General features: G+C 46.5%; 1 protein-coding gene across 5 annotated transcripts in view; it reads right to left on the bottom strand.

The window, feature by feature from the left end:
* The window catches only part of BCL11B (BAF chromatin remodeling complex subunit BCL11B), a 96,886-nt gene that overhangs the window by 42,749 nt on the left and 32,253 nt on the right, over positions 1 to 21,884 (bottom strand). For 3 of the 5 annotated variants that reach the window (XM_042791150.1, XM_042791151.1, XM_042791152.1), the window contains exon 3: positions 11,057 to 11,272. The exons of the other annotated variants lie outside the window; for them this stretch is intronic. In XM_042791150.1, coding sequence (XP_042647084.1) covers positions 11,057 to 11,272 — 216 coding nt within the window. The remainder of the gene's footprint in view (positions 1 to 11,056; positions 11,273 to 21,884) is intronic. 5 annotated transcript variants of the gene reach the window in all.

The raw sequence follows: 21,884 nt of genomic DNA on the forward strand, positions 1-21,884 counted from the left end.
GCCCAGTTCTGGTGAGCCTTAAAAGCCCCAAATTGAAAATAGCCTAAAGATGTGAAGAATCACGGCTGGCACTGCAGCCCAACAGGCAGCCGGTTAGCTGAGGTACGGAGAGAGAACCATTGCAACATGCAGCACGTAGGGACGGTTTTATATTTAAGATTTCCTGGCTCGGAGGTACTGTGTTAGCTAGTTAGATGTAGTTATAAATAGAAGTGCCTGCTGACATTAATCACAATAATTTGGCGATGTGGTTACTGATGTGAAATTATGAAAGGGACAGGTACCTTGCAAGCCTAAGCCCGGTTTATCGTTGGCCAGATCATTTAGCAGCCAGGGAAAATAACCTTTCCTCCATGTTCTGTGATCTCATGCAAATGGGAATCTGAGCGAGAGAGGGAAGAAGGGGCCTTGTTTTTCTATTCGATTTGATTTTTCATTTGGTTCAATGTAACTTTAAGAAATATTAATCTGCTCCTTCATTTAATTTCATCTGTACCACTGGCCAAGAGAAATGCACTAATTTATAAGTTGAAGCAAGCCTTGAGATAATGTCACCCACCATTCATCCAAATTTGTCACTAGCATCCCATTAAAGCCGTAATTATTTTTTAATTAAAACTAAGGAAGCTGGCATGCGTGTGCCTACTTTATACATCTGTTATGGGTTAAAATAGCTTTTAAAAAATGTTTTTTTAGACCGCAGTCTTTTGTGGCCATGGCCTATGCCAAAGAAAACGCAAACTTGCTTATTTTCTCCATGGGGCGCAACACTGCCTATGTGTGCCTGAACAGATTCGACTGGCCGTGAAAAGAATTCTAAATAAAACACAAACATGGAATTTGGCAATGCCACAGAAGCGAGCTTAAGACTAATTCCAGCATGCGGACGGCTCTCACACAGCAAGTCTGGCTCCACTATAAATGAAACCAGGCTCTGTAAAATCGCCAGTAAAGTTTGAGTTAGGATTTAAAGAGACAGCATTCTTATTCCAGGGTTTAAGGGGGGAAAAAACACACGCACGCGCACGCACACACGCATACCCCAGCTTATTAAGGAAATTCGTGCTGGCCCAATAAGTCTGTACATTGCAAGCTGTGTTTACTTTCAGCTTTCATTTCCATTTAAAAAAACGTGATGTTAAAAAATAAAAAAAAAAAAAAAACACACAAAAAAAAACCAGCACATTCACTTTGGACTTGATTTTTAGAAAAAAATTCCGTAATTATTATTGCAGGGACCACTGGCAGTGACAGGAATGAACGAAGGACCTACCCGATGGCAAAGTTGAAATGGTACGTTTAAAAAAGAAAGAAGTAAGAATGCTTGAGAGAGGGCAGGGGAAGGGAAAGGTGGGGATGGGGAGAAGCTCTGTGGCCCCGCTGGCCACGGACAGAGCAGCCTGTTCCCATCAGGCAGCCCAGCAAGCAGGAGGGCGACTCACTGGGGTTGGCTGGGAGGAAGCTATGTGACATACAGCCCCGTGCCACCATGCAGAGGGGCCAATCTAACCCTTGGGCAACGAAATCCCCTGGGTAATACCTCCCCGGCAGCCCCAGCCAGCTCCAGAGAGCAAAGACATCTGTGAAGAAAGAGTGAGGAGAAAGTGAGAAACAGCATTCGCTCATCTTTACCTACTAAAGAGAAAACAAATTTAAGAAATCTGTTTATAATCACAAGGCATGGTCTGGCAAACTTAGAAGGAAAGGGCAAAGAGCAAATTATTCAAGGCAGGGATGGCACTGTCTCCCACACACTCACTTACAGCTCCGGATGATACTAGGACACAGAATTAGAATTATACCTCAAGTGCCCACCTCAAAAACTGACCGTTGGGTTTTTCCTTGAAAAGGGGAGAGCAGAAGGGCAGATTTGCTGGCTAGAGGGCTCTAAATATGGGAAGAGCTCAGACATTTATGGGTGTGCTCAGCTGCACTAATGAACACTGACAGTGGAGGCAGGGTCTAGCATCACTGCAGCTTTCACACTGCTCCTCATGGAAGACGTGCAAAGTACGAAGGAAATTGGGAGAGAGTTTACAGCAATTTCACAGGATTATTTTACAACTATTCTAGATATCTATTGATAATCATCGTGGTGTGTTTGGTTCCAATGGGCTACAGAGTTTTTAAGATTCTACCTCAAATTTACAGTGGAGGTATTAGTTCAGTTTAAGGAGAAACCAAAAAATACAGAGAAAGAGCATATTTTTTTTTATTACTTTCGTATTTTATAAGGTTTTGCAAAAAGGTGAAGTTACTCACTAATCTTGTCCTCACTGTAGGCAAAACCACAATGATGCTATTCCCAGTTTAATCAACAGTTCACACATTTTTATAAAGGATTTGGATTAATCAATCCGTAAACACTCAGACCTAATTTTAGACAGACTTTGCATCAGAAGCCTGTCCGTGTCACAATAAACGAACTTACTTTCTCACTGTTCAACCAGAGGAGAGGAGAAAATAATCCAAATCTCTGTTAGAAGGTCCAGACTGAAAAAACCATTCCCCCCACAGGCAAAGGGCGCTGGTGCTATGCTGAGGTCTTACCAGGTTCCATGAATTTTTATTTTTCACCTTGATCGCCATGGACAGTTTTAAATGGTACGTATTTCCCAACAATACTCTGATTCTTACTTAAATCTCTGTACATCCCTGAATTTCACAGACCACGTCCACAGCTGGCACAACACCACAATGCCACAGAAATCAGAAAACACCTCGCAGAAAGATGCTCAGCTAAGTGTCCCCAGGCGGTCCCTAACCCATCCCTCGGTGGACTGCTGGAGCGGTCCAGCACACCCTGGAAGCACCACGCTTGTCAGGCAGCCACGGGAGGGGAGTGAGGATCGGGTTCAGATCTGGGTCTCACGTGAAGTAACCTGGGTCAGCACGGGGCGTGTGAGGAGACAGGCTGACACACTACAAGGACAGGATGCTCCCGTCGAATTGCCGGGGGATGTACTGAAAATAATGCACTTACCGTTGGCTCCAAATAGCCAAGTGATGTTTAAACAAGCATAAAAGCTGCAGGTATGTTGTGCAAACCGGCCTCTCTCTAACCAGAGATTCTTTATGTTAATAGCAAAGACAATAATTTAGACAGCACCATTTCACGGCATGACTCCAGCGCCTGTGTCTCCCCACCGCCTTGCTTAGTGCCTGCATTAACCTCATCCCAGAAGTCCCAGGACCTCCGACTCTTACAGCTGAATTCATAAAAAATGTAAGCCCTTGCTATGTGGGATTTTTGCCTGCTCCCTTCCAAGCGCACATTTGACTGACTCATGGAACCTGGCTTCCTCAGCTTCTGCTATGGCACATTGTGTTAGCTGGAACAGGGACCCGTAGAAATGGTTTGATTAAGACAAAAACAAGAGGGAAATAAAGATAGCAAAGGCATGTACCATCCTCTAGCCTACCAGTTCTGTATGTACTACAGAAATGCCTGGAAAAGCCTGTCCAAAGGAAAGCAAACAGCATAAAAACGTATGTTGCTAACAGTTGCTCAGCTGTTTACTGCTCAGCAGAAAGAAGGACCCACATGCAGCACAGAGGAACCCAGTGGGGCACACGCGAGGTGCATCAGCACGGCTTCTTTGACTCAAATCCCCTTCTGAACATAAAGCGTCCCATCGGAGCACAGAACTTCTCCTTTCATCTATTTTTATGAAGCACTCAGAAAAGAAAAAAAGAACCCAGGCAGCTCTGGAGGGACACGGGGTAATTTTTTTGCAGTTCTCTGGCCTAAACCTGAGCCACCTCAGGAATATGCGATCCAATTCCTCTAAAAAAAAAAATAATAATAATAAAACAAAATAAAATAAAGATATGTCACTACAAAATGTACAACACCTCACTGCTGCCTCCACCTTTCCCACTCTGGCTTGTGAACTAAAAAGCAGTTCTCATCACAGCTACCTACACCATACACCATGGCTCGCCCTACTTTCTTTGACTCTGAGCATTATATTTGTGCACAAGAGATTTATCTCTGTTCTCACAAACTGAACAGCCCGATTCACTTCCTGGCTCAGACACACAAACACATCCGCATGTATCTGACAGAAAGCGAGAAGAAAAGTGATGACAAAAAGCTACTGCTGAAGGGGCAGGAGAAAACTCCATCCTGAATATGCCAGGTGAGGCTGTACAAGTGAACTGTTTAGCATACGCTATGTACAAATGAATGGCAATTTACTGAGAGAAAGAAAGAATAATTGCAAACATTTATGCCTCGTGCATGTGTATTAAAAAAGGAAAAAAAAAAAAAAAATCAGCTCTTAGAAAGTTGGTGCGTTGCCCAACCAAAAGGCAAGGCACCTGACAAACACTACCCCTAATTTTGTCGCTTTGGAGGTGATTGCTTCCTTCCTTCTCTTCCCGCAGTTGATTTCTTCTCTTTTTTAGTAAGCGTTCACCAAGAAGCATTCAGCTCCCTGAAAGGGGTGGGGAGGAGGTAGCAGCGGGGAGGGGATGGTCCTATCCTGCACACCGTCCCATGTGCTTACCCTGCTGCAGAAACATGACAGCCATTCCCGTCCCCTTGCTGAATGCAAAGACACACCATGATACAACTTCAAAAATAGGTCTGCTCTTCCTTCGGATGACCAAGGTGCTCCTGGGCATAACAGCTGCAGACAGCTACAGCGCTGCCCAAACCTTGCCTGCGGCGCCCCGTTACTGCAGTCTTTATTTATGCTGATGTCTTCTGGAAAGTACTGCACAAACGCCAAGGAAAAAAAAAAAAAAAGAAGACTCTGTGATTTGTTTGGGTCTTCCGTCAGAGCAGCAGGCACCTTGCCATCAGTGGTGCCTCTTTCTAAGCAAGATACTCTCTCCCTTCCGAACTGCTGATGCGCCCAAATACTGAATGAATCGGGGGGAAAAAAATGGGGGTTATTACTAATGAGAACAAGAAGGCACAAGAAAGGAGCCCTGCAAAAAAAAACCTGCTCAATGAGACAGAACAGATATGGCCTTCCCTTGCTTTCCCATAACGTTCCCTTTTGCCTCCTCTCCCACCTGATACCACCAAAGCCTGTCTGTGCCTTAACAAAGAGGGATCGGTTGCTGTGCGGTCCCCCGGTGCTTACCTATACTCTGAAGTCACCTACGCCTAACCCAGCCATCACTCAGCAAACTCTAAAAGGAAATAAATTCGTTCATTCCAATAAGCAAATTATAAAATCACCTTCATCCATCTTGTTCCTATATTTTTAAATTTGATTGTGGCCAGAGGATTGCTGGCTGGGAATTACCCTTCCCCCCACTCGCACATACACCCTTTAAAAATGCAAAATCTAGCCCTCTATTTCAATATTTCTGATGTCAGTGACCGGTGTCGGCTCTCCCCATACAGTAACTGCTTTAAAGCGCTGCATACAGCACTGCATTAAAAATTAATTACACATGCTATTTTATTGATAGTGCATAATGTAATGAGCACCAGCTGTGCTAAACATCCAAACTCCTTTTTAAGACAGCTATAAAAAAAGAAAGAAACTGCACTTCCAAATGCTTCTCCTGTCAGAGGAGAAAAACAGCAACATCTTGGATGGATTTGAAACAGGATTCTTTGATTTAGCTCTCCATTTGGAGCGTTTGAAGAGTTCAGACTCTCGGGCTCAGCGTAGTGGTATGCGATCGAGTTAACTCTCTCAATGTTGGAGCCACTGTCTTTACTTCAGGCAACGTTGCCTTGAACCCTTTTGTCCCAAGACTACCGGATTGGGTTCCACCCGTTAATACTGCAATTAAGGGCTTTTCTTGTTTTCCTGGGATGTCTGGAAATGGCAGGCATCCACTTTAAAGCACCTTTAAATATCGCTATTGCTCCTGCTGGTTCTTAACTTGACATAATTAGGACTTACAAAGTTTTAGTGACCAGGGATCTGTCTAGAACAAAGCCTCAGCCACGCTCAAATTGCCAGCACCGCTGCCCCATGCAGCACCCTAATCTCAGTTGCCTCTTTGCCGTCTTAAGGTCTCTTCGCTGCCTCTTGACAAACACACCATTCAGTCAAAAAATCAGTTTGTGATTAGATCCATCTATTTTGAGTTTGGATCTGATTTTAATATCTGGTGAGACAGAGAGCTGCATAGACAGACAGGTCACATATGATTTTAATACTTGGATAGATGGATGAACACGCAGATTGATAGATAGATGGAAAGATGGATGCACACACTCAGACTGATGCATTACTGGGTTTAGTATATACATCTCTCACACATCCCTGCACTCTGTAAGTACTGTCCACAAAGTCAATTCTAGTATAGCATGCATTAAATATTTCACTAAAATAAATAAATACATGTAACCATGACTAATAGGGACATCTCTCCTGAATGTTAGCCAGTACTTTATGCAAACCTCTTCTTTATGCAGCAAAATGAAAAGATATATTTACAAAGAGTCTCAGGGTCTTTGTCTGCCCTCAGACACATGTACCCAATTCCTCTTTCTCCTCTCAAAAAGGCACCCAGTGCTGATCAGAAATCAAGTTTTAGTGGATGATTTTTTTTTTTTTTTTTTGAGATTCCACTCAATAAAAAATTAAGAGTATCAGCCATAGTCCTGGGACGTGATGAGTTAGGAGGTTTTTGCTGGATGAGTTTGCATTCTCTGCTCTGATTACTGTTTTGTTTTCCATTGATCCTCCTGTGTTAATAAAACCCAGTCTGGAGTGAACAAAAGCTTGCTTCTTGTTCTAGTAAGAAATCTGCCGAGTGCATACCATATCATTAACATAAAAGTTTTTGAAATAATACTGCTTTCTAAACAGACTGTATTAATTGCATCAAGCTTTTTAAAGCAGGGTGGTCTAATCTAGCTCTTCTTATTGGCTGACTCCAGTTATAAAACCAGCACAAAATGAATACAGTGATATAATTGAAGGAGGGAAAAGTATTCTTTTAAAACCTATTATTTACTTACAGGTACTGCTTTTATCTTTACTGTCACCTTGACATTTGCCAAGAAAACACCAGACTAGTTAAATGATGCAGTAAGTAGAATTTCAGTAGCCAAGTAAATTGATATTAGCTTTACAAGATGCCTGTGTGATTTTCAGAATGTTCTAATGACTAATACAGCTGATTCCTTGAATTAACAGATGCTTGTTCCTCTCTTCTGAGCTGTGGCCCCATGCTTTCCTCTGGTTTAGACCTTAAACTTCACAGCCCTGTCCATTAATCACTGCTGTCCATGCCCACTTGCTGTTTTTATACACGCAACTAAGTATCGTAATTGCTTTCCACCTCCTTCCATCAGCCTACATGTGGGAAGGAAGCAGTTTCACCCGTTAGCTGAATATATGTGCACTGGACAGATTTAATTATCTTTACAGAGGTATATAAAACCCTCACTTGTGGGCCCAGGTCCAAAGATTTTGGATCAGGTATATATCTGAATGCAGGCATAGGGGATAAATTATTATCTGTGTCATTACAATCCCCTTTGTCTTATGCCGATTATAATTCCATTTCTGGGGCTTTTGCACTGTAGGATCTTCAGGGCAGGGACTTTTTTCTTTGGAGAGCACACTGTAAAGTGCCATGCATTTCTGCGCTGAGATTTTCAAAGCTCATTTCTCGTTAACTTTAATGGGAAATGGGCATCCAAATCTCTTAGGCAGCTTTGACAATTTAGGCCTTAATGTACAATATTAATAAATCAGCATCATAAAAAGAGCCTTATGAAGATGTATTGGGAAAAAATAGCCCCACAAAAGGCATCGCAGTGTATGTGTGCAAGCATACAGTCATATACTTTTCTTTACATAATTGCGTCTCTCAACAATCATTTGCATGTCTCTGTTATGCAGAAAAAACTCTGTGTGTTTTACACTTACTCTGAGCAGTTGCAATTCATTGAAATGAAATAAAAAGCAGGCTCAAAAAAGCACCCTAATCTGGCAAGGGGTAAAGCAAAATGAATGCTTTGCCCATTTATATTTTAGATCCAAGCTACACAACCCTGTGAATTTCATGACTCTATTCCAACTTCTAATTAAATAGGCACTAAAAACATTTAAACGGGAGAACCCAATTCAACAGACAGAAGCCTCTGAGGCAAAAAAAAAAAAAATAAATAAATAAAGAGACTGAGAGGGAGATTGTTCCAGTGGTAGATTTTTTTTTTTTTTTTTTTTTAAATCACATGGAAAAACATAGACCTTTACTCGCAAATCCCTCGCCCTGTGGCGCCCTGAACACAAAGGACAGAGGGGACCACCCCTGCACACCCAGGCACTCCCCGGCCCCCTCCCCCTGACTGACACACTCCCAGCAGTGCACTTGCCAAGGAGGGCGAGCAGCGCGGCTTCCCCTGTGCACGACTGAACGCTGCTCAGCGCTCCGGGAGATCGCTCGTATCTAGGTCGGAGATTTCCAAACGCAGCCTCACACGTGTGTGTAGCCCAAACCCCACCAGCGGCAAGAAGTTTTGATTCCCCAGCACAAAGCTGATGGGACTCTTGAGGGCCCAATTTGTGAATGCCCAGCAGAGACGTGGGAGTACCTGCAACTTCAGGCCTTCAGAGTGGAAGCCTGCTTGAGAACTGCAGGGATAAAACTCCGGGTCCTGAATTAAATGAATGCTGAAAAACAGGAAAGGTAAGAAATGATGAAGGAAGAGGAGAGGAGGGAACTGTTGATGGCTTTTGCTCAAAGAAGGAAACGATTCCTCAGAAGCAAGAACAGGGCTGACAGAATAAAAGGCTAATCAAGTCGAAGAGACAAGCAGATCGCTAAAGCTGGAGCAAGTGGCTGTTGTAAATGTCTATATTAAAAAAGAGGGCACAATGCAGGGATCGTCACTAGATTATTAGTCAACACAAAGAACTCACTTTAATTTCCACAAGACATTTTGGGGGCTAGAGAGTTCCCACAACCCCTGCCGCAGGGTTTAAACCGTGCCCAGGCTCATAGACAGTAAATACTGCAGGAGCTAAGAAAGGGTTAAGCAGACATAATCTCCTTTTTCAAGGGAAGAAAATGTTTCTTTCAAGAAGAACTTGACCAACTACTGTCATAAACATGTAGCATGCACTTTGATGTAACCTATTCTCTGAGTGCCGCAGACTGCGGCGGTAATTACAGGAAGCCATGATAACAGGTCTCTCTCTCCACAGAGCTGGCATCGCTCTCCCCACAAACAGGCAATTCGCAAAACTTACAACGCACAACTCCAAAGTGAGGGCTCAAAGTACGCCGAGTACAAAAGCCTCGCCTTCCCACGTTCTTTAATAAGTTATTCCTTCCTTCCTTTTCTATTTTTAGTTGTACTTGCTTCCCTCCCCACTAGCTGCTGGCATAAGAAGCAACAGGGAATCAGGGCATCCAGTTCACTGCTACAGCTGCCTGCCTGCCAAAGACACCTGTGTGCCTACTGCACCAGTGAAGACAGAGAACAGCAAAACGTGAGCTCGGCTCCAGCTCGGTTGACAGGGAGGAGGGAAGGTGGGAGGCAGGGGAGCTATCTGGCTTTCTGATCCATTTAGATTCACCATTTAGGAGAGTCAATCTCTACAACGATCGCATGCCAGGTTTATCAGTCTGCTGAGGCTGATGAAGCAGAGCCTGATTAAAACACGTGTCCCCCCCCCCACGCTGCTTACGGTAGCTGGGCTTAGGAAACCTGACCAAAGGCCCCGGGTGCACCGACTGCAGCGCTCCGCAGCGCACCGCTGCGCGCCCGGCGCCTGCACCCCGGCTCCAGCAGCCTGCCCGGGCTGAGCCTCTCCCAGGCGGCACGGGGAGCCTTCCTCCGGCTCCCTGGGCTCCAGCCAGGGTCAGAAAAGGACCCTGGGGAACGCGCAGCCTCCTCCTGAAAATATTTTATCTTTGAAGGCCGAGGGCTTCCCAGACGCCAATTGAAATTTCTTGCAAAACTTTTTTGTCTTGCTTGATTACAACAGCGAGAGATGTACAGGAACAGCCTCATGGTATAGCATACTGCAGCCAGGTGGTACCACTGCTCGTGGAAGGAAAAAGCTGAGTGCGGTAAAGTCCTGCCAGCTTCAGGGGGATATGAGGAGCCATTTCCCTAAGGCTTTACTCCTGACAGTCATTGCTGTCTCTCTAAATCCCCTGGTTCTCACACATTACTTAGCCAGCATCATTAAAACTCCACGCATGTTAGCATGAGTGAGGGCTAAAGGGTTTGGCCCACCACAGTGAGACTTCATAAACGCTTGCGGATTTTGCCACAGCTGTATTTTCTTTTAAGCTCTCCCCATTTTCACCTCTCCAGCCTGCAGTTCACCATAGACCCAATCTTGCAACTGAGCCACGCTCAGAAACACCCACTGATTTCAAAGAGATCACTGGGTCTGAAATTATGGGGTCTGGCGACAATATGTCCACGTCCTCCTTGGTTAGCTCAGTGCACCCTCCTTTCCACATCACTTTCCCCTCCTCGCGGTGACAAAAGTCAGGCATCCAAAAGGAATAAAGGAAAAGAAAAGCTGACTGGGGAGAGGCGAAGGATGTGTGGCAAGTTACCAGGGAGCATTTTCTCAAAGCAAAGGAGAAAACGGCATGGAGCACATACATCCTGCGTGCACATGGACATGGAGGAGAGCCTTTAATATGAATGACTGGGGAGGGAGGGAAAGAAAAAGGAGGGGGGGGGGGGGGGGAAAATACCTCAGATGTTAAATGTTATCCAATTAAGCTTAAAATAAACAGCCCAGAGAGATGAAACCTTGATACTGGGGTATCGCATTCTGTGAGGAGTCTCAGACATTTGTTCACAACGTGGCACGAAGGGCCCAGCGTGGCTGCTGGTTACAGCTGGAAGCGGGCAGGCAGGAGGGGAGGGAGGGGGAAAGGGAGGGAGTCGCACACCCTTTCCCGCTCCCCGTCCTTCACCAGGGCGGAGGGGGAAGGAAGAAGGGAAAGAGGGTGGTTTAGGGCATGTTCTCTGCCTTCCCCACGCGACCCAGGGAAGGCAGCTCTCCCACAGCAAAGACGACATCACTTGGCAGCACTACTGACCTTCAGATAGCAACAAAAAAAAAAAAAAAAAAAAAAAAAATGTTTCTATTACCTGACAACTGACAATGACATCCAAATGTGCCTGACGTCTCAGTCTGAATCTCAGTCTGAGTCCCGCCAACTGAGACTGCACGTGCACCACAGCAGGGCAGGCTAAGGCAGGGCGGGAGGGAGGCCAGTGCGCGGAGAGGTGACGTGATCACGGATGTGTGAGGGTGGGAGGAGGCAGCTATGGGAGCCCCCGGCAGGTTTGCAGGCCTGGACGGCCCTGGAGAAAAAAACAATAGAAAAAACTGTCAGTCGGATCTAAGTTTGAAGGGACAGAGGAGGCATCATCAGGGGAAACAGGCGAGGCGGGGGCTGGCTGCCTAACGCACTACACGCTCGGTCTGAACCCCTCTGCGGGTACGGCTGAGGCTGGCGGGCTCGCGCCAGGCTGGGGAAGAGCAAGAAGAGACCCGGGACACCCACGAACCCGGGCTGGGGGCCCCCGGGGGCACGGAGAGGGGCGAAGTGGTGGGGAAGGGCCAGCGCTGGCGTGGAACAGAGCCGGCGGCAGCGGACACGGCCACCAGCGCTCGCTCGGGGGCCGGATCAAAAGGGGGATTATTGTTTTACGGCTGCGTTAGTGCGTTGAGCTGACAGAAAACTGGGCAGGCTTTCTGCTGAGCCGCGGCCGAAGCGGGCTCCGCGCCCCAGCCCGGGCAAGGCGCGGTGGCTGCGAGCGCAAGTGGCCTCAGCGAGGTGCCAGGAGCTGAGCCCCCCGGGAGGAAGCCTTCCCGCTTGAGCTGAGGCCAGCTGTGCGCTTTGCATGCCCCCCGCGACGCAGGCGGCTTCCCTATCGAGCCAGCAAAGAAGGGAGCAACCTTTTTCCTGGCAGCTAAAAGATGATATTGTAACCTCCAACCGTATTATTTATTTTTAACCCCTCTAGGAATCACCTGCCATTTAAAAGCTGTATTTAAGAGTTTTCTCCTGCTCCGCTGGAAATGCTCGCTTCTCCTGGCACTATTCCAAACTGAGCTCCGCAGCTTTGAAACACTAAGATACAAGTCTTAAATATCAATGTACAAAGGCAGATAGACGCAAACATACACGCGCGCGCACATGCAGGATCAGGTGGGAGTCACGTTTTTGACCGGTGTGCGCTAGCAGAGTTTAAAGGGAAAGGGAGCAAATGGCACCGCTTCACATCCACCGAGAATTCCACCCTCTTCATTTAAAACTATGCCTGCCACTTAATAATTAAATAAAGGGTAGCTACTAATCAAGGGCAGTTTCTAAATGAAGATATGTGGTGGAGTGGTCACCATTAAAAAGCTGGCATTTGCCAACAGTTACCACACAGTGGTAGCTCAGAAACCACAGTTTCCCCCTGTATTTAGATCAGGAAATATGTGTGTTAATTGTGGGGTATCTTCTGGCAAATGCTCTCTTTTTTTAATGGTGGCAATTCTGCCTGCGCGTGCATGTGCACCTTGCAGGTACATACAAACACTGTGGCAGGAAGGAGAAATATTCATCGGCGTTCCCTTCAATCCTAGACAAAACGGGATTCTCTAAAGGAGCCTACACTGTGGCATCAAGGAGAAATATTTATCCATGCTCCCTCCAACCCTAAAAAAAGCAACATTTTCCAAGGGATCCTCTCCACCTCAAGCGTCCCGATTCAGAACCTAGGCCTGCATGTTGATCTTACAGCTACACATGTGAGGCAAACGGGGATACTTCATCCTTGGCACAGCATCCAGAGCTCCAGTCTGCAAGGACTGCATTTGATTTTGTCGTTTATCTTAAATGGCTAAGAGACCACCAGTGCAAAACATTTGTGTGAAGCTTTTGCCAAAACCACAAGTGAAGAGTCTAAATTCCCTGAGTAAATACTTGAGCTTCAAGCATCAAGGATAAAATTTGTGCTCTTTTGTGAGGACTGGTTTTAAATAGAAGCCATCTCTGTGGCTCATGGGATGAGGAAGGATTTTTTTATTTTGTGGGCTCAGTTGCTTGGCTATTGTAACTGTTTGATCTCCCTGGAAATATAACACAAGCAGGTAATGATAACTACTATCCAGATCATACCTACGTTGCATTTTTGACAGGACTGTGCACTAGGCATGTGTAAACTGATATCAGACACGGATTTCTAGGTGTCTGTGAACGACCCGACAGCCACTGTAACATACATGAATAACAAGTTTGGGTTTTTCATAGAACAAGCAAAAAGTAACTGAGATTCCCTCCAATGACTTGACGATCAGATCTTAAATTCCTAATATTATAAAAATAAGTAGGCTAGCAGAGGCTGTGTTGAGCTGCCTGAGCACTTGCCCTTGCTGGGAAAGTTGTGAGCTTGAAATCAGGATTTAGAGTAGGACCACAGGGCAGCTACATTTCGGGTTACACCCAGACATGTCTGTGGCCCCACCAGGCCCAAGGGCACAGGTCCTGCGGTCACTCAGCCCTCCACACATCGTGGTGCCACCCTACGAGTTCTGAAGGAGCTTACCACGCAGAGGAACTATACAAAGCCCCCCCGGTGTACCATCCCCACAGCAGCACGGGGTTTTACTGTGGAGGAGCACGAGTCCAAGCACACAACACTGCCCTGAGGGCAACAGTCTCTCCTCTAGCCCCGAGGGGCCCCACCTGCCCATTGGCAATGAACCCGACCCACTCTGCACAACTCCGAGGTGTCCCAGAAGATGCTAAGAGCTCGCCAAGTGGGTTCAGGATGAGGCCCTCCCTGCTCTTACCCAGTACCTCTCCTCTAGCGTGGAAAGGGAATGAGGGTTTCAAGGAGGAAGTTTCTAACCACCTGGGCAAAGGGATCCTGTAAGAGCCTTCCAACAGGGGCACCAGGGACAAGCCAGCAATCCGCTCTGACAAGGCACCTAACAAATTCATGGGAAAGACTGTATGACCCAGTTGCCAGCGAATGGATGGAGCTGAACATGTCACCCAGAAGATCTTTTTCTGCCCTCTGATGTATATATGAGGAAATCTAAGAAGCGCTAACCTAGTGCCAGGAAGGAAAGGGTTGGTAAGGCAGAAGAAGAATGGACAAAGGGAGACTCTGGCAGATGCTCAAGAAGTCCCCTACCACTCTCCAATCGAGCACCGAGAGACAAAGATTGTGGGGCTGCCGGACTAGGAGGCTGCCTGCCCTTACAAGCAAGGTCAAATCAGGCGATTCCTCCTCTTTGCCAGCACTCTGGGGTTTGCTGCTTTGTCACAAATCCGGACAGTCCTATGGAGTCAGATCAAGTGGCAAATCATGAAAGGGGAAACTGTATCCGCCGGCCTCGAGGAAAGGCATGGAGAAAAGGAGTGCTCCAACATTAGGTACATGACACCTCTTCACAGCTATAGAAAAAATAACAGTGGTGCTCAGAAATGCACAGCTTGTGTTTTCTAGGAACATGCCCACGTTTTACCTCTCCAGCTCCTCTTCTGTGGGATTTTTTCCCCGTAAACGCCCTATTGAGAGCTGAAAATGAAGTCAGGAGCTCTACCATTCTTCAACTTAACTGCTACAGGTGATGGACAAACACCAAATGAACAAACATTTAAAAAGATAAATAGATATAGGTAGATAGACAGACGGTTTCCTAAGGTGGTGCTGAGAGTTTCCTGCTCAACCCACACAGCACCAGGTGAGGGAGGGGAGCCGGTCTCTGGAATTCTATGGCCGATTGACCACATCATGTTGCACACAGGTTTCAAAAAGAAAACTCTCCTGTGAGCCCCTGACTGCCACAAAGGGCACAGCCACCACCAGCACGAAGCGAAAGCAGACCTCGAGAACTGAATTGCAATCTTAGAGGCAAAAATCTGATCCGCCTGGGGCGAGCGGGCATGCACACGCGGCTCTGTGTCGCGCGGACGATGTACGAGACTCGGTTTCCCTCTTGGGTCAGCACTGGAAAATCACTCACCTGCACTGCAGATCTCAATTATATATTCTGCATTCATTCGGCTCGGATGCGAAGGGGAGTTTTGCACGTAGCATGAGTGTGAAACATGCACAGGGACTGCCACTGTGTAAATAAAAGATCTGCATTGCTGATGGTAAAGGATAATTTTGTCCTCGTGCTTTAAACAGGCTCAGCATACACTCAGTGCCTGTACACAGCAGCAGCTCACAGGTTATGTTGTCTCCCAGGCACTGCTAAGAGTAATTTTTTTTGCTCTCTGCTATCTTTAAACTTGCAAAGAAGAAAATAAGGTAAATTGGACATGGCCCCAGAAGATGGAAGTGAGCATAAGAGCCTAGATGAACATGACAAAAGCCACAATCAAGGCATAAATTGCATCCTTTTGTTGTCCCTCTCCCTGAGCCTAGGCATGACTGGCCCATACGATATGGTATATGTAAAACACCACGCTCCTCTGGCACATCTGCAGAAAAGTCCCTGAGCAAAGCACGAAGATGGAGCCGCAAGCAGCATTCACAATGTCCTACCTCAGGGTGGTTCAGACCAGGGGACCCGATATTAATAGAAGGGACCTTGCTTTACATCTTGCGTGGTGTGTAAATGCAGCCACGTGCAGCCGTGGAGCTGGTGCAATCCTGGGGGTGCTGTGTGCTTGCCTGGGTGGGTGCCCGGGCGTGTATCTGCGCACAGGCAGGTGCGCAGGCAGACGTGTAGGCCACTGAACAGGGCACCAACCAAGTTTTCCTGCCTGTCTGGCGATGGAAAAATCAATCAATAGCTGGTTAGAGAGTAAAGCTCAGTTCCATTATTAAAAACCTCTCTTTCAATAAAAAGAAAGACATCTGTTCAGACAGTGCATGGCTACAAATTCAGAGTGCAGGCTGCAGCCCCATCTCTGCCCTGTGCTCGTCACGTTCAGGGAAAATACTGCAGATGTTCTGAGATGGGTTTTACATGCACCGCTGCAGCAGCCTTGAACAGACACATCCAAAAGCGAGAGGCAGATCTATTCACTAATCTTTCCAACGGATTTTTTCCCAAGCTTTTCCTAAAACAAGTTGTCCCGTCCGTATTACACCCTCTCGTACAGCCTGATATCATCATCCTTCTGCCCCACCTTTTCACCCGGACTCCAGGAGGGCTGACGGAGCAAGCATGCCCAAGCACACGTGCGTACACGCGCAGGGAGCGCGGAGGCCCAAACGTCTCCGGCCGCCGCGAGCGGAGCAACGGGCGCACCCCGGGAAGGCGCAGGGCCCCGGGCCGAGGCGCCGGCGGCCGGGCCCGCTGCTGGCCCCGCACAGCCGCACAGCCGCCGGCGCTCGCCCCGCGCACCGGGAGCGGTTCCCGCGCTGGCCGGCGGTGCCAGGACTGGAACTTTGCTCGAGCTGGAGATGGAAAGGCAAGGCTGCGCTGGGGAAAGGAGGAGGAGGGCAGGGAAGGGATTTCTTGTTATATTTTGCTCAGGGATTTTTTTTTTTTTTTTTTTTTTTTGGCAGACAAGGATTCCCTTTGAATTAATACATTTCTTTCTCCCAAGAATTTAAAATGATAATGCATAAATGAGTCATAGATCAAGAACAGCAACGTGGTGAGCAAGAAGGAGAAAGAGCGTGAGTGAGGGGCACTGGCACAGAAATTTGACAGTACCCCAACTCCCCCCCTTCCTCCCCCCATGCCAAGACATTAATTCTCACAAGTCGGAGAAAATTACTATGCATGAATGCAAAAAGCATGATCAGGAGTAATTAACATGGCTTCATATGCAAATTTTATTAATGCAGAAGTACAAAGTCATTATGCAAATGAAACTTACGTCAACTCTCTTGACAAATATTCATCTCTAAAGCTCAAGTTTCTCCCTTCTAATTTTTTTTCTTTTTAATTTTTTGGTGTAAAACCAAAAAAACAGGAAAAAAAAGTGACGAGGACTGTTTGACAAGTTTGCAAAGTTGTTTTTCAACCGGAGAAATTTATTCTTGCATTGTTGATATTTTTTTTGCTGTTGTTGTTGGCAGGTACACGACAGCTCATGGAGGAGAGCGGGAGGATGGGGGACGCGGGCTACCAGCAGCAGGCAGCCAATCAAAACGCCAGCGGCTGTAATGAGCGCGATTGATGACTGTTTGGCTTTACTGCAGGGTAATGAACTAGAATCCAGTCTGAGGAGGAAAAAAATATGAATATTCATGAAGCTGTGCTCCTGCCTTTGATGATTAAAGAAATTTTTAATATTCAAATAAGCGCTTGCCAAGTGATTAACAAAGAACAAGCACGCAGGAATATGGAAATGGAGCTGTGGAAGATTTGGGAGTCACAGTCTGTGCAGAAAAGACAGCACAAAATTTCATAAACAAGATAGGCAGATAACCCAATTCAAATCTGAGCAAATAAAGGGGGAAAAAATCCCGTTCCTTTTCATCAGCTTGGATATTGTATCAGTCACTTTGTTTTAGAGTGCGAAGGAGAATAAAAGCAACCAATGCAAGAAGACAAGGGGAAAAAATCCAAACCCTGAGAAACCCAATCCAGCAATTACAAAGTAAGAATCCTGGGTGAGAAACTGATAGGAAAATGATGGCTAAGTCCACCGTCTGCTGTGGGCTATTGCTTTTCAAAAGCGAGAGTCTGCCCGACGCCGAGAGCCTGCCGGCTACCAAGAACCACCAACTTGTTGTACATGACAGGCAGGAGCAGAAAGTACCCCCAGATAACTGAGACCAGTCCCTGCCGTTAAATCCCTTCCCTCGGCTGGAGGGAGCACCGCGGGGCTTGACCACTGTCTGGGAAAGGAAGGAGGGAGGGAGGGAGGGAGGGAGGGAGGGAGGGAGGGAGGGAGGGAGGGAGGGAGGGAGGGCAACAGAAAGAAGAAATTTTGCCAGGGGGGAAAAAAAAAAAAAAAAAAAAAAAAAAAAAAGAGCCATAGGAGGGTGCAAGGAGGTCTCAGCTGCCCACCCTGGTAATCAGTTGGTAAGAAATGTGTTTTCCATGTGTGAGCCAGAAAGGTCCTCCACTCCCTACAGGTTTCTGAACAAGTAGACAAAAATCCAGCCACGTTACAAAATATCTGATAAGTTCAGGCTCTCACAGTTTAATAGCTTCACTAAGGATTCACACTGAAGCACATAATAACAATATTAGCTGCTAAAATGACTTTGCAGTTAAAATACATCTAATTAGCAGCCAATGACATCCTTTTTTTTTTTTTTTTTTTTTTCTTTCTTTCTTTTTGAGAGAAACCGTTAACTTCAGGGCTCCCTTATGCCAGAATGAAATGTGGTTGAATTCCTCCTGTTACTCAAAAGCCAGAGAAAGGATGTCTTCAAACTCTTAGGGCAGTGGAAAACCAACTCACCTTCTCTGTTATTAGATCCTGGGATTTCACAGTCCTGTTGGGCTTTTCCGCAGCTCTTTAAAACCTCTGGTTAATTATTTCCTATTTTAAAATCTAAAGATAGCATAGGCTAGGTGCCATTTAATAATTAGCTGGTGTCTTCAGAATGCAACATTTCAACTCTACTTAAAATATATATATGTATATATATATATATAAAATAATAACAGCTTGAGGACAATGCCACAAAATGGCCATGACCACAACCTTCAGAGCTGCCATGAAAACACATCATGGAGCTAATGAGATTTTTTTTTTTCCCCCCCTATACCTGCTCCATTTTTGGAGATACAAAAATACCCACTATTGATGTACAACAGGAAAGAAAAGGGCGACAAAAAAGGAGAAGGGAAGAGAAGAGAAGGAGAAAAAAAAAAAAAAAAAAAAAGAAACACCTAAACGTAAGTAAAGATAAGGTTAAACACCATGCAGGGGTATTGCTGGGAGTCTTTCCTCTGAATAATGCCAAGACCTTTCGAAGATGCCTGTTGTCTCTAGGTGTGGGTGGGTGGGTGAAGTGTGATATTACATAACGCACAGGCGGCAGCGGCTGTGCACAACCGTGCTGATTAAAACGCTTGACTGTGAAACTCAGCTCTCCGTTTCCTGGGCTGTTCATAGCTCGTGTCAGACCCTTGAACACTGTAAATGTTATCCTTTGTCTAGGAGATTTCTTGGCTTTAAAAAAGAAAACGCATTGTTTAAAATAATGACAGAGAAGCAACTACCAGCTCATACAGTTGGTTGCTTTGAAGCCCTTCTTAAATGGCAGTTGAGTTCTACCATATAAATGTGAATACTCAATATTTATGCCACATTTTCTTCCTTTCTGTAAAAGCACCCCATTTACATATTTCTGGAGAATAATTATACTTCAGCAGGGCAGGTGAACACACATTTCAGCATATGGAGTCAATGGGAAAAAGTATTAAGAGTCAATATTATAAAAATCAGCCCCTAAATTTAAGTGGCTTGAATTGAGCGTGCAGCTGTGGTTGCCTGTCAGTAGTTAGATACTGTAATAATAATAATAATAATAACAACAACAACAACAATAATAATAATAATACGCCTTTCATTTCTCTAGTGCCTTCCATGCAAAGATCTGGAAGCACTTTACAAAGATAAATAAACTGAGCTTGGAACACCCCATGTGGTTAATAAATATCCTAATATATCTAAATACCCTGTTCTGAGCATGCCTTCTCACTGTGTAAAAATCCACATTTCAGGTTGTCCGCATATTTGCACATGGCATTTTGGAGGCTCAGGCACCAAGGGCAGGCGGTGGAGATTTTTACTTACCTAAGAGATCACGTGTATTCCCAGAAGTAGCCCACCCCGTGCCTGCAAGACTGCTTAAGGAGGGACAAAACCTGCCTTTTAGGAGATGGGGGCTGCGCTGTCAGGGGCTGGGCTGGGCGGCCCACGGGAGCATCCAGGTGCCGTGCGGCAGCACCCCCACCAGCCAGCTCCCCGGGGGGCTTCCGCAGGACCACGCATCCCCCCCCCCCCCCCCCAACCTGACGCTCATCCAAACCTGCTCCTGGCCCCTTGTCTGTGCTTACAACACGAAGCTCAGTGAAAAACTGGAATATCTTGGCTCACCCCCCCACTAAACACACAAGAAAACGGACTCCTGCCCGCCCCAAGGCTGCACTCGTGGCTTTCTGCCGCTCTGCCCACCCCACCAACGCAGGGCTTTGCCCCCGGAGGATGGTATCCCTCTTTTGTGGGAGCAGCCGGGAGCGAGAGCAGGGAAAGCAAGGGCAGGACTGGGCCTGAAACATCATAAGGCAGAAGTAAATACGGCATGCCAACAGACGGGATCTAAACGTAACATGGGAAACCAGGGCGCTTTCTCGTCTCGGGAAGGTCTTGCAGAGGGGGCTTGGGGCTGGGAGGGGGGCCTGGGCACCCACCCCAAAGCACAAGTCACCCAGGCCACGGCACACCTCCTCCCCCAGCTCGGCTCTCCCCGTCCCACCCTCCGCCTGCTTGGTCTGCTCGGCCCCAAAACGCTTCCAAGCGGAGCCCGGCTCTCGCTCCGGGGGTGCCGAGTGCCTAACACAATGCTGCCCTGATCTGAGCTGCAGTGTCCAGAAGCTACCGCAATAAACTAACAAATAACAATAATCACCCTGATTTGTGGAGTTTGTTTTCCAAAAGGCATAAAGGGTTGACAATAAACAGTTCATCAATTTCCCCAAGTTTGTTCCCCAACTCTCGTAATTAAGTCCTGGGGAGTTTCAATGGTCGTAAAAATCCTTGTGGGGATTAAAATTTTTAGTCCTGATTATACCGTGAATATTTCTGTATATACCAGCAAATATTCCTGATGTAATTGAAATATATAACCGCTCCAACAGACGATCACAGCAATTTAGCAAGCCCTGGAATTAATAAAGGAGCTCAGTGGCTGGAAAGAGCCATTTCCAAAGGGCAAGATAATACATACGGGCAGCTAGAGACAGAAATACCACTGCAAACAATCAGAGGGCTTGACCACGAGAGCGTGGTCAAGGGGCTAAAGTGAAAGAAGTGGCCGGAGGCACCAGCACCAGGGGACTTCTCTGCCTGGGCTATCGGGGACCCAGCCCTGCTCGCCCCGGCAGGGCAGGCGCTGGGCAGCACGTACCTGTCCTCAGGCAGAACGGGGCCTCTGGAAAAGAGAACAGCAGGATTTGGTGCTGGGCGAAGGAGCTCCTCCTTGCTCTCAAGTTTGCCATCTACTAGTATTTCTGAATGTTTTCCCTACCCCACACTAAAATTAAAAATACGTGTCAAAATAAAAGCAGCAAAATTAGACAGGATGAGGCTTTAGCAGCTCTTCATCTGCTTGGTAGCAAAAACAATTCCTGCAAGGCGGGGGGAGCCTGGGGAATGAGAGGCAGATGAGGTCACCCTGCCCCTCTGTGCCTCAGTCTCCCCACCTGTGCAAATCAGCTAATGACATCCACCTGATTCAGTTAAATGTCCTGGAAACTAAAACCACTCTGTAAGGGCAATATAGTAAGCATCAGCACTGTTAACTCTTTCGCTGCTGGAAATGCGAAGGAGGACCATCAGGTGATGTCGATGTCCCTGCAAAGCACAGATGGATAAACTTAATATACAGACACAATTAGCTTGAGGAGAATCACAGCTCCTTTTTTTTTTTTTTTTTTTTTCGATCACCCCTTGCCAAAAGCAATGGAAGTGCAGGAACTTTTTAAGTGCTGAATTCCAATGTGAAAAATAGCCTAGTGTGAAAGCATATATTACACTTCAAGTAATATAACGGTGGTTGGGGGGAGGGGGGGGTTTCCTCATTAACGTGCACATTTATAATTTGCAAATTTTCCCTTGTGCACAGAGCACCTTCACACTCAGCAGAGCACTTTACGAACACCAAGCAAACTCAAACTAGCAAAGCAGGACAAGCGATCATAGGCGGGGGGAAAGCACCAGAGATATTTAAAAGTAGGATCCCCTTTGAGTTTTGGATTTCTCAGGGGAAAACCAATCCAGCTGCATGTGTACCAGCAGGCCCAAGTCCGATAACTGAATCT

The sequence above is a fragment of the Tyto alba genome, unplaced genomic scaffold, assembly GCF_018691265.1.
Source record: "Tyto alba isolate M040663 unplaced genomic scaffold, T.alba_DEE_v4.0 Super-Scaffold_18, whole genome shotgun sequence".
Classification (NCBI taxonomy): Eukaryota; Metazoa; Chordata; class Aves; order Strigiformes; family Tytonidae; genus Tyto; species Tyto alba.